This window comes from Triticum aestivum, chromosome 2A, assembly GCF_018294505.1.
Source record: "Triticum aestivum cultivar Chinese Spring chromosome 2A, IWGSC CS RefSeq v2.1, whole genome shotgun sequence".
In the NCBI taxonomy this organism is placed as follows: domain Eukaryota; kingdom Viridiplantae; phylum Streptophyta; class Magnoliopsida; order Poales; family Poaceae; genus Triticum; species Triticum aestivum.
In genome coordinates, this window is record NC_057797.1 from 753,889,911 (window position 1) to 753,904,125 (window position 14,215).

Here is a 14,215-nt window from a genome sequence, read left to right on the forward strand (position 1 = left end):
GACTGATACGAGGATACCAAGATTTATCGAGTCTGCCTGGTCAATTGTGAGTGACTGAAGAGTATTCAGATGCTATTGTTGTATTTCTTTTTGCATTATTGTACTATACTATGCATCTGGAACGACGGAGTAATATAAATGAAATTTCAGAAATGGATCATACAGTTTCGAGATTTTGTAAAAAATAATAATTAAAAAATTCAATGGATATGATACAAGCAAGATATGAAAGGGGATATATCAACGGATGAATCGTTGAGAAAGGAGAATATATTCTCCACGTACAAGTAGGAAAAGAAAAAGGAAAGAAAAGCTGGATAGATAGGGTGATGGGTGTGAAGGGGGCAACAAGGAAAGGCAGGGGTTGCGGGTCGACCATGAGTGCAACTGGGACGGCCCTCACTAGTTACAGCAATGGAAAACAAGGCGGTTTATGCTCCATTTGGGTCCTTTTGGTTTTGGGCATCACATCCGATGGCCCCCTTGCTACATTTCCATCTGTCAGGTGGTCGTTCTCATCTCAACTAGTACTCCTATCAAATTTGGAACACCTAGCAGAGAAGATCAGTTAGTTAATCCATGGATATGATCTAGATGGTACATTGTTAGATAGTCGTTTTCATCTATAGCAGTTTGGTGTCCATCCTCACCTGCTTAATCCATGGATATGACTCAGGTTTTGGTCTTCTCTGTGGACAGGACAGGCCTATGCTATATTTTTTTTCGAAAAGAGGGGTCATCCTCGGCCTCTACATCGAGTGATGCACACAACTTTTTATTTATCATATCAAAGTTCATCATCCGACCATAACAAAGTTCAACTAATAAAGTGTCGCACATGACTGTCCGAAGGGTAAATTAAAAAGTAAAAAATTATAGGAAAATGAACCTCATGCATCACAAATCCTACTAGTAGGCCGTCAACCAAATCGGTTGAACAAATCCCGAGAGACCATCTCCCAACGGTTGCACCCAAAGACCGTGGGCACCCGATCGTCCTCCTTGCAAAGTAATGACCACACATGGAACTAGCTGGTAGCCTTGAAGATAACCTGCAAAAAGTTTGGAACTTTCGTTCTGTTAGAAATACAAACATTATGCATGTTCCAAATGGATCAAAGTAAAGCACAAATTCTCACATGGATCTGAGACTTAAACTTGGAGTGCACCCCCACTAACCAGTTTTCAAACATATTCATACTACAGTACTCGTAGGTGGAGATAGGTTGGAAGCTTTTTAAATTGAGGGAGAATTTCACTTTCCATCCTGTGCATCAACTAGGTATGCATACGGTCTTTTAAGTATGAGTATTAGGATTTTTAATCTCGGTTACGCACCGAGCCTAGTCCTCAATAAATGCGTGAGTAACAAAAAAGTCTGGTCCTAAAAAATAAATAGGAACCTAAATTCGCCTTCGTGAGGATTTAAACCTAGATGTTGGGTTTGTACATCCACTCTCCCAACCAGTTGAGCTAGGCTCACTCCCCAACCAATGCTGTCTACTGCAACCTGCGGTGCGGCCACGATCCCATATCTTTGTCGACACAAACCTCTAATGTGTAGTTTTTTGTTAAATACTCACTCCGTCCCATGTAGCTAGTTGATAACTCCTGCTGATAGCACGCATGTTTGGCGATAAAAATGCAAGCCAGTCACATATGCGTAGATACTGTTGTTGACGACATTAACGGTGAAAAAAAAGGTAAGTATCTACATGGGTGCTGCATGTGTGGTGGTGCAGTCCAGTGGGACACCATCGGACTCCACATCTACTAATGAAAGAATTCCCTATTTGACACTGTTTTAAATTTCGTTTCCCTATTTAATATCGAAGAAATATTTCTTCCCTATACAGCACCAACTTTAAATTTTGTTCCCAATATAACACTTCTATCCATTTTTTTGACATAATGGTGTTAAATGACACGTGTCCTCATATTGTTTCCACGCTCACGACCGCGCCGCCGACTCCCGGTTCTTGATCATCCGGCGCTGCCGCCGATCGCCACTGGCTGCACAGCGGCTCTCTTGCTGGCGCCTCCGGACGCGGAAAAGCCAAAGTGACAGCCAGTTGGGTCATCGCCGGATCTGGTGGCCAAGTTGGCAGCCCCGGTCGCCCGGGGCAGGTGAACTCCAGGGTGAGCGCCGTGTGAGGCGGCGGCGTGCGGAGAGGCTGCGGAACGACGCCGGTGAGGTAGTTCTGGGGGTGGGCGGCGCCACGGTAGGGAGCGGCGGCTGGGGAGTGGAGGTGGTAGGACTGTAGCGCGACCGGGGTGGAGCACAACGACATGTCCTTCCACAGCTCCTCCATCGATGATCTTATCCAAGCTACCTAGTATGGGAGGGAATAGGATGATGTTGTAGGGCTTGATTTCTATAGGGCTCGATTTCTGTAACTATGAGTTCAGATTAGGCAGTGAGACATACGTGCAAAACGTTGTGCACATGATGGAACCCTGCGTGGTTACCTACTGTTGCATTTTACCTATTGTTTTTTAGATGCCTATCCTGTCTTTTCCCTAGGTGCCATGGTAGGGCGCCTGGGGTACTGAAGACATATGCTTTTTTCAAAAAATTATCGGTTTCTTTCCATCAATGAAATGAAATCGGGGGTGTGCCCCTCAATTTGAAAAAAAAAACATGTATCAGTTCAATGCCAATCAAAGGCTTTTGGAATAGCCTAGCACGCCATCGCCAAGGTTAAGCCAAGGTAGACCCCCACAACAAGACCCAAGGAGAAATGAGAGATGAAAGCATGCCCCCATTGAATAACAACCAACCATCGCAATTATAGCAACCGAATCAAAATATCGGGGATTTTGGGCATCTTCAGAAGTCGAACGCCAGCCACAACATGTGAGTCGAAGGAAATAGCATATGGCGCATCGTCTAGTGGTGGTAAGCATGTGGATGTCGGTCAACCAAAAGCTTTGGAATATTCATCAATGCTAAAAGGGGACAAAAGATGGTAAAAACGAGGTGGATGGTGAACCATGCGAAGAAAGTTGGTTTTGTGACAACGCCTACAAAATGGGAGGGGGGGGGGGTGTGGATATTCTGCTTACGAGGATGAAATTTATCAGGGTGCCTTATTTGGAATGCTTGTGATTGTTGCTTCGGCTCGGCCTTTCCGTGTTTGTATGAAGTTGGCGGTGTAGGATGCATGGTTGATAACCAAACAGTCACTTGACGTCAGGAATACTCTACTGGTTTTTATCAAGTGCTTGCTGGGTGGAACCCTGGCCTTATCACCATTTTGTTTTTATTATTTATTTGTTTTAAATAATTAGGTGTCCTCATTATTGATCCTTGTATAAACAACATGAAGCCTAGCTTTTTAAAATTTCGTTAGTGGATGTGGAACAAAATTTCGGCGTGTCCTCGTATTGTTCGCGTGTGCCGTGTGCGTGTTTCGTCGAGTCGAGCCGTCCATCAAGCAAGCTGGCGGCCGTGTTGTTTTATACGAGCGTGTGATGTGTGCAAGCTAGCTTAAAAATCCATCCAGTAGGGAGCTAGCTGGTTGGTACTCGTACGTGTGATCTCCAGGAATATGACACCGGAATAAGAAATCGGCTTATTCACTAACCATGGACTCCACCTTTAAATAAGACATCGGAATAAATAAAAGGACTGAATAAATGTCTGAGGGTAGAATAGTCATTTGACGTGCCATTTAGCACTGTTTGCACAAAATATGGATGAAAGTGTTATATTGGGAACAAAATTTAAAGTTTGTGTTAGATAGGGAAGAAATATTTTTTTTCAGTATCAAATAGGGAATACAAAATTTAGACAATGTTAAATAAGGATTTCTCTCCACATCTTGCTGCTAGGACAACATAGTGTAAAGCAAGTAGGTCATCTTGGTACGTGGCACAAAACAAAAATGAATCAATCCGCCATGGTATGCCTGGCATGAAGAAAATCCATTTTACAATAGATTCATGCATGGCATTTGTCAATAATCTAGTCTACAAGAGTTGGGCATCCTTTGGATGTTGTTGGGTTTTCATAATATTTTTGCTCTCCCTATTTTAAATTATACGGTGATTAGTTTTCATTTAAAGTCAAACCTCTTTAAGTTCGACCAAATTTGTAGAGAAATGTATCAATAACCATAATAACAAATCAGTATCATTAGATCCATTATGAAAGGATTTTCATATTTTATTTATTAGTATTGCGGATGTCGATATTCTTGGCTCTGGACTTGGTTAAAGTTAAAGAAATTTGACTTTTTAAAAAATTAATACACCTTCTATTATGAAACTGGGGGAATATTTGATTTGGCGAGTGTGGGGAGATGATGGAATGTGTTTTTCTTTTTATTTATAGTGTGGTGTGTTGATGGGCCATCCGTTGTGTGATTCTGTGTTATCTGCTAATCAACCCATATTTATATGATGGAATTTTCTGCAACGATTGCTACATGTATTATATTCATGCTACAGTATCACATGTTGACGCTTTTTTTTTCTAGGTGATAGGAGGGTGTGCGGGATTGATATTTTTATAGGCAGGTTGCTGCCAATTGTTTTAAAAATTGTTGACCGGCTTTAAAATTACAGAGCATAGTGAATTAAAAAAATTAATAAGAGAACTCCATAAAAAAAATTACTGGCCCGGTCAAAATCGGATGACCAAATTTTAAATTGAAGACATCAATTGATTATGAGGCATTAAAAATTAAAGAGCATAGTGTAATTGATAGATCTTCTTGCCAGACCAGGCCATACCCCACTCAAGTAGGCCGTTAATTTGCAAATGTACGAAGCAAACTAGGAATTGATTCATTCATCTCTGGCCGCAATATATATTACTCAATTACTCAAGATAAATGGATCAGTTGACCCACTCAAGGAGGGAGACTCGAGAGCGACTATTCTGCACCTAGACTCACCTACGCATGAGTGTGAACGATAAATTCAAAAAAATAGTACGTGTTAATTGATGGATATGCTCCAGCTGGCACGTTGTTAGATGGTCGTTTTCATCTATAGCGCTTAGGTGTCTATCCTCACTAGATTAATTAGTTAATCCATGGATATGATTCAGGTTTTAGTTTTCTTTGTGGACAGGACAGGCTATATACGGCTGCTACAGCCTAATCGTGGGCGGTGGGGTTGGGGTAACACGACCCATGTCGATTTCACACATTTCTTTTGCCGGGGAGTTGATGGTGACATATGTCACCTCGTCCCATCCCAAAAATATGTACCCGTAATTACGTCTCTTCCAAAATATATTGTGCATTACTACCTCTGTTTGGGTTTACTGATCACTTTCGTATTTTGTGTCAAATTTTGATCATAGATTTTCCTAACAAAATATTAGCTCTATGTCACAAACTTATATTGTTGCATTCATATTTGAAAGAGGTTATCCATGATAGTATTTTTATGATATTATTTATTTTTTCTAGTTAAATCAAAGGTGAACGTTTAACGCAAAACACAAAGAGGGGGGAGGGGGAGGTAATAAACCTGGATGTGGGTAGTGGATTTTTTTAAGTCAATCTTTGTAAACTTGACCAAGTTTATAAATATCTATCAACTTCTAAAATATCAAATCAATACTATTAGATTCATCATCAAATATATTTTCATATGGTATATGCATTATGTAGATATAAATATTTTTTCTATAAACTAAACGTTGTCAAGCTTGATTTTTTGCGGAAAACAGTACACCATATTATGGGATGTAGGGAGCAGATTAATTGGTATAGCCGCATGCATGATGCACGTCCGTACAAAATATTGCAAGCCAAGCCAAAAGGAACACTAGTCCATATTGCGGCCACGCACAGATATAAGATATTGCATAGATGCTGTCGTTGACGAGATAAGCGGCGAAAAAGATGGTGTCTATGTCTACATATGTGCTGCATGTGTGGTGGTGGGGACATACTTCTACATAGATACAAACATAAGATTCGTCATCCACATGTTGGTACGGGACACAAAGCAAAACCGAATCAACCCTCCCATGGTATGTCTGGCCTGAATAAAATCCATCTTATCATGCATGCATTCGTCATTCATCTACCAGTATCTTGTTGCAGGCCATTGGGCCACTCGATCCCGACTCAAGTAGGCTTGTGATGGAAAAGCCGTTCATTTGCGCAGCTAGCTCAATTGATTCATTCATATCTGGCCTCAGTATTACTCTAAGGAGACGTACGCCAAGTAGTATAGTGCAACTAGTACAGTAGTGGAGTACTCCCTCCGTTAACTAATATAAAAGCATTTAGACAATTAGTTTAGTAATCTAAACGCTCTTATATTAGTTTACAGAGGGAGTACTAGCTTAGCTTAACTTCCATCCATCGTCGAGCTACATGCTTGCTTAATTTGCAAGGAAGTAGGCTATTGCTAGATTACATACATACTTGGTTAACGAGTAGACCAAGTATGCATGTCAAGTCATCTACTGAGCTAGCTGCCGTTGTAGCTGCCGCTGCTAGAGGCAATGGCCGCCGCGGCGATCATGGTGCAGGGGCGGAGCGGCACCTCTGCTGCTGCTGGAGGGTACTACTAGTGTTCCTGCTGCTGCAGTCGGGGACGTCTACCTGAACCGCCTTCGCCAAACGATCCTGCATACCAGCATTTTCAGCTAGCTAGCAGGAAATGAAGCTAGTAGGAGTAATTAAATGGCAAAGAGAGAAGTAGCGCGTGTGTATCTGACTATGTGTACGTACGTTGATGAAGTCCTGCTCGCGCTGGATTAGCATCCTGTTCTCCCGGCGCAGCTGCTCCAGCTCCTGCTCCATCTCGTTGGTGTGGGCTTGCTTCCGCGCCCGCGACCGCGCCGCCGACTCCCGGTTCTTGACCATCCGGCGCTGCCGCCGGTCGCCGCCCACCGCCGGCTGGACCACGGCCCTCCTGCTGCCGCCTCCGGACGCGGAGAAGCCAAAGTGGCAGCCGGCTGGGTCGTCGCCGATCCCCCCGAGGTAGGTGAGCGCCGTGTGAGGAGGCGGCGTGGCGGGCGGCTGTGGAACGGCGCCGGCGAGGTAGTCCTGGGAGTAGGCAGCGCCGCGGTAGGGAGCGGCGGCTGGGGAGTGGAGATGGTGAGACTGTAGCGCGGGCGGGGTGGAGCAGAGCGACATGTCCTTCCACAGCTCATCCATCGATGATCTTGCTTGAGTTGAGTGGATGGAATGGATGGAAGCAAGTCAAATGTAGCTAGACAGGCAGGCAATGCCAGCAGAGAGATATTTGGTCGACAGATAGATGTTGCAATCTCTCCCCTCTCCCTCCCTTTATAGCCACGCAGTCTCCTCCATCCATCCATGGTGCACACGTGGTAGCAGCAACTTTATTTTTAAAATTTCTTCTTCAAAAGCAAATCAAAAAGGGAATTCACCACTAGTATGATTTTAGCTACTCGCTCCGTCTCGGTCTATAAAGCATGCACGTAATAGTTCTAGATCAGCAATTTAACTCGCTAAATATATTACATGTAACAAATATACATACATATTCAGAGATGAATCCAACAATATGTTTTTTATGACATATAACCCATTTCTAAACAGTCAAATCAATGACCAATAACCACGCGCATGCTCTGTACACCAAGACAGAGGTAGTAGGAGGATCGGGGTCGGACCCATGGGCCATGGCCAACAATGCACACCGGTAGTACTTGTTCCTCAACAGTGAGCTAGCCAGCACACCCACCTGTACTCCTACAGGTGTACACTATGCACTAGTGTATCAAGGGTATCTCAAACGTGGACCTCTTCCTCCATCTGTCCGGATCAAGACCTTGCAAGCCATCCAACGGTGTCCAGCATCGGTTCGTGAACTAGTCTGGGTGTTCGTTTACCCGTAAACCAAAAGCATATTAAGGGGCTTTGCGAGAGTCCGTACACCCGGCACGCGTAGGACTCCGACATGTCCGACCCAACCAAAACTGAGATGGAGCCCGCAGATTATGAAATAGCCACACTGTTTCCGCAGCAAAACCCCCTTTCTCAACCCTCTCCTCTACCATCACGCAGCTCTCCACTCTAATTCCCGCCCTTTTTTTATTGTTATTGGGTGCTATGCATTTGAATTTCAAATTGGTCGGACCTGGGGCGTTTAGGGGATGCGGTTGGATGGCCAGCTCCCGTATCACTGACCATGGACTGGTTCCCATCAGTCCGTGAATGAATACGGCGTCCGATTTAGGGGTCAATGTTGGGGATGACCTAATGCTACAATTATATACTCAAACATATCGACTTCTCCTTCTTTGAAAAGAAAACATATCAATTTTGTATGATTGCACGATGTATTGCTCTCGTGCATAGGCACGTATATATGATGTACAAAGGTGGGCCACGGATCTCAACTATACAAGGAACTAGGAGACGGGCCCAATACACAATGCACATAACACATATACTCAACACCCCCCCCCCCCCCCCGCGCAATCGAAGCGGTACCGCGGCTGACGCAAAGACTGGATCGGAACTCCTCAAATGACGCCGTAGGCAAGCCCTTGGTCATGATATCTGCAAATTGTTGGGAAGTAGGGACGTGTAAAACACGAATATGGCCAAGGGCCACCTATTGCCGAACAAAATGAATATCCAACTCAATATGCTTGGTCTATCGATGATGCACCGGGTTAGCGGAGAGGTAGACCGCCGAGATGTTGTCGCAGTAGACGACCGTGGCACGGTCAACAGGGCAAGAGAGCACCTGAAGCAGCTGGTGAAGCCACGAACACTCGGCGACGGCGTTGGCCACCGCACGATACTCGGCCTCAGCACTGGAATGAGAGACCGTAGGCTGCCGCTTGGACGACCACGAGATGAGTGAGGGTCCAAGGTAGGCACAATAGCCCAAAGTGGAGCGAAGAGTGTCAGGGCAGCTCGGCCAGTCTACATCGGAGTAGGCGGTGAGGGCGGTGTTGGCGGAGGCGTGAAGCGTGACGCCAGGATCCGTAGTGCCATAGATATTGTTGGGGAACGTAGCAGAAATTCAAAATTTTCTACGCATCACCAAGATCAATATATGGAGAAGTCTACCAACGAGGGAAGGAGAGTGCATCTACATACCCTTGTAGATCGCTACGCGGAAGCGTTCAAGAGAACGGGGTTGATGGAGTCGTACTCGTCGTGATCCAAATCACCGATGATCCTAGTGCCGAACGGACGGCACCTCCGTGTTCAACACACGTACAGTCCGGTGACGTCTCCTACGCCTTGATCCAGCAAGGGGAGAAGGAGAGGTTGGGGAAGACTCCATCCAGCAGCAGCACGACGGCGTGGTGGTGGTGAAGGAGCGTGGTACTCTAGCAGGGCTTCGCCAAGCACCGCAAGAGACGAGGAGGGAGAGGGGTAGGGCTGCGCCAAGAAGGAGAGGAACTCATCTGTTGGTAGCCCCAAGTCCTCAAGTATATATAGGGGAGAGGGAGGGGTGCGCCCTACCTAGGGTTCCACCCTAGGGGCGGCGGCTAGCCCCAATCCCATCTAGGGTGGCGGCCAAGTGGAGGGGGAGAGGGAGGCGCACCAAGCATGTGCCTTAAGGCCCATCTGCCCTTAGGGTTTGCCCCCTCTTCCCCTTAGGCGCATGGGCCTTGGTGGGGAGGCGCCCCAGCCTACTTAGGGGCTGGTCCCTTCCCACTATTGGCCCATGTAGGACTTCGGGGCTGGTGGCCCCACCTGGTGGACCCCCGGACCCCTCCGGTGGTCCCGGTACACTACCGGTGATGACCGGAACACTTCCGGTGGCCAAACCATACTTCCTATATATTAATATTTACCTCCGGACCATTCCGGAACTCCTCGTGACGTCTGGGATCTCATCCGGGATTCCGAACAACATTCGATAACCACATATATCTATTCCCTATAACCCTAGCGTCATCGAACCTTAAGTGTGTAGACCCTACGGGTTCGGGAGTCATGCAAACATGGCCGAGATAACTCTCCGGCCAATAACCAACAGCGGGATCTGGATACCCATGTTGGCTCCCACATGTTCCACGATGATCTCATCGGATGAACCACGATGTCGAGGATTCAATCAATCCCATATACAATTCCCTTTGTCTAGTGGTACGATACTTGCCCGAGATTCGATCGTCGGTATCCCGATACCTTGTTCAATCTCGTTACCGGCAAGTCTCTTTACTCGTTCCGTAACACATCACCCCGTGATCAACTCCTTGGTCACATTGTGCACATTATGATGATGTCCTACCGAGTGGGCCCAGAGATACCTCTCCGTTTACACGGAGTGACAAATCCCAGTCTCGATTCATGCCAACCCAACAGACACTTTCGGAGATACCTGTAGTGTACCTTTATAGCCACCCAGTTACGTTGTGACGTTTGGCACACCCAAAGTATTCCTACGGTATCCGGGAGTTGCACAATCTCATGGTCTAAGGAAATGATACTTGACATTAGAAAAGCTTTAGCATACGAACTACACGATCTTTGTGCTAGGCTTAGGATTGGGTCTTGTCCATCACATCATTCTCCTAATGATGTGATCCCGTTATCAACGACATCCTGTGTCCATGGTCAGGAAACCGTAACCATCTATTGATCAATGAGCCAGTCAACTAGAGGCTTACTAGGGACATGGTGTTGTCTATGTATCCACACATGTATCTGAGTTTCCTATCAATACAATTCTAGCATGGATAAGAAACGATTATCATGAACAAGGAAATATAATAATAACCAATTTATTATTGCCTCTAGGGCATATTTCCAACAGTCTCCCACTTGCACTAGAGTCAATAATCCAATTCACATCGATATGTGATTAACACTCAAGGTCACATCCCCATGTGACTAACACCCAAAGAGTTCTGGGTTTGATGATGTTATGCTTGTGAGAGAGGTTTCAGTCAACGGGTCTGCAACATTCAGATCCGTATGTACTTCGCAAATTTCTATGTCATCTTGTAGATGCAACTACTACGCTACATTTGGAGCCATTTCAAATAATTGTTCTACTTGGAGCTATTCTAAATTGTTGCTCCATTATACGTATCCGGTATCTCTACTCAGAGCTATCCGGATAGGTGTTAAGCTTGCATCGATGTAACTCTTTACGTCGAACTCTTTATCACCTCCATAACCGAGAAACATATCCTTATTCCTCTAAGGATAATTTAGACCGCTATCTGGTGATCTACTCCTAGATCACCTTTGTACCCTCTTGCCAAATATGTGGCAAGGCACACATCAGGTGTGGTACTCAGCATGGCATGCCGTATGGAGCCTATGACAAAAGCATAGGGGACGACCTTTGTCCTTCCTCTTTCTTCTGCCGTGGTCGAGCTTTAAGTCTTAACTTCATACCTTACAACTCAGGCAAGAACTCCTTCTTTGACTGATCCATCTTGAACGCCTTCAAGATCATGTCAAGGTATGTGCTCATTTGAAAGTACCATTAAGCGTTTTGATCTATCCATATAGATATTGATGCTCAATGTTCAAGTAGCTTAATCCAGGCTTTCCATTGAAAAACACTTTCCAAATAACCCTATATGCTTTCCAGAAATTCTACGTCATTTCTGATCAACAATATGTCAACAACATATACTCATCAGAAATTCTATAGTGCTCCCACTCACTTCTTTGGAAATACAAGTTTCTCATAAACTTTGTATACACCCAAAAACTTTGACCATCTCATCAAAGCATACATTCCAACTCCAAGATGCTTACTCTAATCCTTAGAAGGATTGCTGGAGCTTTGCATACTTGTTAGCATCTTTCAGGATTGACAAAACCTTCCGGTTGTATCACATACAACCTTTCCTCAAGAAAATCGTCGAGGAAACAATGTTTTGGCATCCTGTCTGCAAGATTTCATAAATAATGCAGTAATCGCTAATATAATTCCAACAGACTCTTAGCATCGCTACGAGTGAGAAAGTCTCATCGTAGTCAACTCCTTGAACTTGTCGGAAAACATCTTAACGACCAGTCGAGCTTTCTTAATGGTGATACTTACCATCATTGTCCGTCTTCCTTTTAAAATCCATATGTACCTAACAGCCTTACGACCATCAAGTAGTTCTTCCAAAGTCTACACTTTGTTTTCATATATGGATCCTCTCTCGGATTATATGGCCTCGAGCCATTTTGGAATCCAGGCCCACCATCACTTCTCCATAGCTCGTAGGTTCATTGTTGTCTAGCAACATGACTTCCAAGACAGGATTACGTACCACTCTGAATTAGTACGCATCCTTGTCATCCCACGAGGTTTGGTAGTGACTTCATCTGAAGTTTCATGATCACTTATCATAAGCTTCCACTTCAATTGGTGTAGGTGCCATAGGAACAACTCCATGTGCCCTGCCACACACTAGTTGAAGAGACGGTTCAATAACCTCATCAAGTCTCCACCATCCTCCCACTCAATTCTTTCGAGAGAAACTTTTCCTCGAGAAAGGACCCGATTCTAGAAACAATCCCTTATTGCTTTCGGATCTGAGACAGGAGGTATACCCAACTGTTTTGGGTGTTCTATGAAGATGCATTTATCCGCTTTGGGTTCTAGCTTATCAGCCTGAAACTTTTTCACATAAGCGTTGCAGCCCCAAACTTTTAAGAAATGACAGCTTAGGTTTCTCTAAACCATAGTTCATACGGTGTCATCTCATCGGAATTACGTGGTGCCCTATTTAAAGTGAATGTGGTTGTCTCTAATGCCTAACCCATAAACTATCGTGGTAATTTGATAAGAGACATCATGGTATGCATCATATCCAATAGGGTGCAGTTATGATATTCGGACACACCATCACACTATGGTGTTCCAGGCTGTATTGGTTGTGAAACAATTTCCACAATGTCTTAATTCCGTGCCAAACTCGTAATTCAGATATTCATCTCTACGATCATATCATAGACATTTTATCCTCTTGTCACGACGATATTCAACTTCACTCTGAAATTACTTGAACCTTTCAATAATTCAGACTTATGTTTCATCAAGTAAATATACTCAGTATCTACTCAAATCATCTGTGAAGTAAGAACATAACGATATCCACTAGATGCCTCAGCACTCATTGGACTGCGCACATCAAGATGTATTACTTCCAACAAGTTGCTTTCTTGTTCCATTTTACTGAAAACGAGGCTTTCATTCATCTTGCCCATGTGGTATGATTTGCATGTCTCAAGTGATTCAAAATCAAGTGAGTACAAATGATCCATCTGTATAGAGTTTCTTCATGCATATCTACCAACAAACATGGTTCGCATGTCTCAATCCTTTCAAAAATGAGTGAGTCCAAAGATCCATCAACATGGAGCTTCTTCATGCGTTTTATACCAATATGACTCAAATTGCAGTGCCACATTTGTGTGGTACTATCATTACTATCTTATACCTTTGGCATGAAAATGTGTATCACTACGATCGGGATGGTATTATTCAAATAAACAGAGTAATCATTATTCTCCTTAAATGAATAACCGTATCGCGATAGACATAATCCAATCATGTCTATGCTCAACGCAAACACCAAATAACAATTATTTAGGTTTAATACCAATCTCGATGGTAGAGGGAGCGTACGATATTTGATCAACCTTGGAAATACTTCCAACACATATCGTCATCTCACCTTTTAGCTAGTCTCCGTTTATTCCATAGCCTTTTGTTTCGAGTTACTAACACTTAGCAACCGAACCGGTATCTAATACCCTGGTTCTACTAGGAGTACTAGTAAAGTACACATTATAATGCATATCCAATATACTTCTGTCGACCTTGCCATCCTTCTCATCTACCAAGTATCTAGGGTGGTTCTGCTTCAGTGACTGTTAAGCACTTACTCTCGGGCTTGGGTTCAACTTTGGGTTTCTTCACTAGAACAGCAACTGATTTGTTGTTCCATGAAGTATCCCTTTTTTGCCCTTGCCCTTCTTGAAACTAGTGGTTTTACTAACCATCAACGATTGATGCTCCCTTTTGATTTCTACTTTTCGCGGTGTCGCAAATAGCTCAAGGATCATATCTATCCCTGATATGTTATAGTTCATCACGAAGCTCTAGTAGCTTGGTGGCAGTGACTTTGGAGAACCATCACTATTTCATCTGGAAGATCAACTCCCACTCGATTCAAGCGATTGTTGTACTCAGACAATCTGAGCGCAAGCTCAAGATTGAGCTTTTCTCCCTTATTATGCAGGCTAAGAAAATCGTCAGAGGTCTTATACCTCTTGACGTGGGCACGAGC

At 44.2% G+C, this 14,215-nt stretch overlaps 1 protein-coding gene and 1 pseudogene across 2 annotated transcripts; both read right to left on the minus strand.

The window, feature by feature from the left end:
• Positions 1–1,891: 1,891 nt before the first annotated feature.
• LOC123191998 (uncharacterized) lies at positions 1,892–2,312 on the minus strand (annotated as a pseudogene).
• Positions 2,313–5,802: 3,490 nt separating this feature from the next.
• LOC123190901 (bZIP transcription factor 27) lies at positions 5,803–7,233 on the minus strand. 2 transcript variants are annotated; one of them, XM_044603625.1, is made up of 2 exons: positions 6,702–7,219; positions 5,803–6,620 (listed from the first exon to the last, which is right to left on the minus strand). In XM_044603625.1, exons 1-2 carry the CDS (start codon positions 7,128–7,130, stop codon positions 6,489–6,491), a joined length of 561 nt encoding a protein of 186 aa, XP_044459560.1. In that variant the 5' UTR covers positions 7,131–7,219; the 3' UTR covers positions 5,803–6,488. The 2 variants fall into 2 exon arrangements, with proteins under 2 accessions (XP_044459560.1, XP_044459561.1); XM_044603626.1 differs by having other exon boundaries at positions 5,811–6,596; positions 6,702–7,233.
• Between the last annotated feature and the right edge of the window lie 6,982 nt (positions 7,234–14,215).

Excerpts from the sequence above, each read along its gene's own strand:
- LOC123190901 (XM_044603625.1), bottom strand. The coding sequence starts at position 7,130 with ATGGATGAGCTGTGGAAGGACATGTCGCTCTGCTCCACCCCGCCCGCG. Across the intron at positions 6,621-6,701 it reads GCGAGCAGGACTTCATCAAC|CTAGCTGAAAATGCTGGTAT; the intron begins GTACGTACACAT and ends ATTTCCTGCTAG.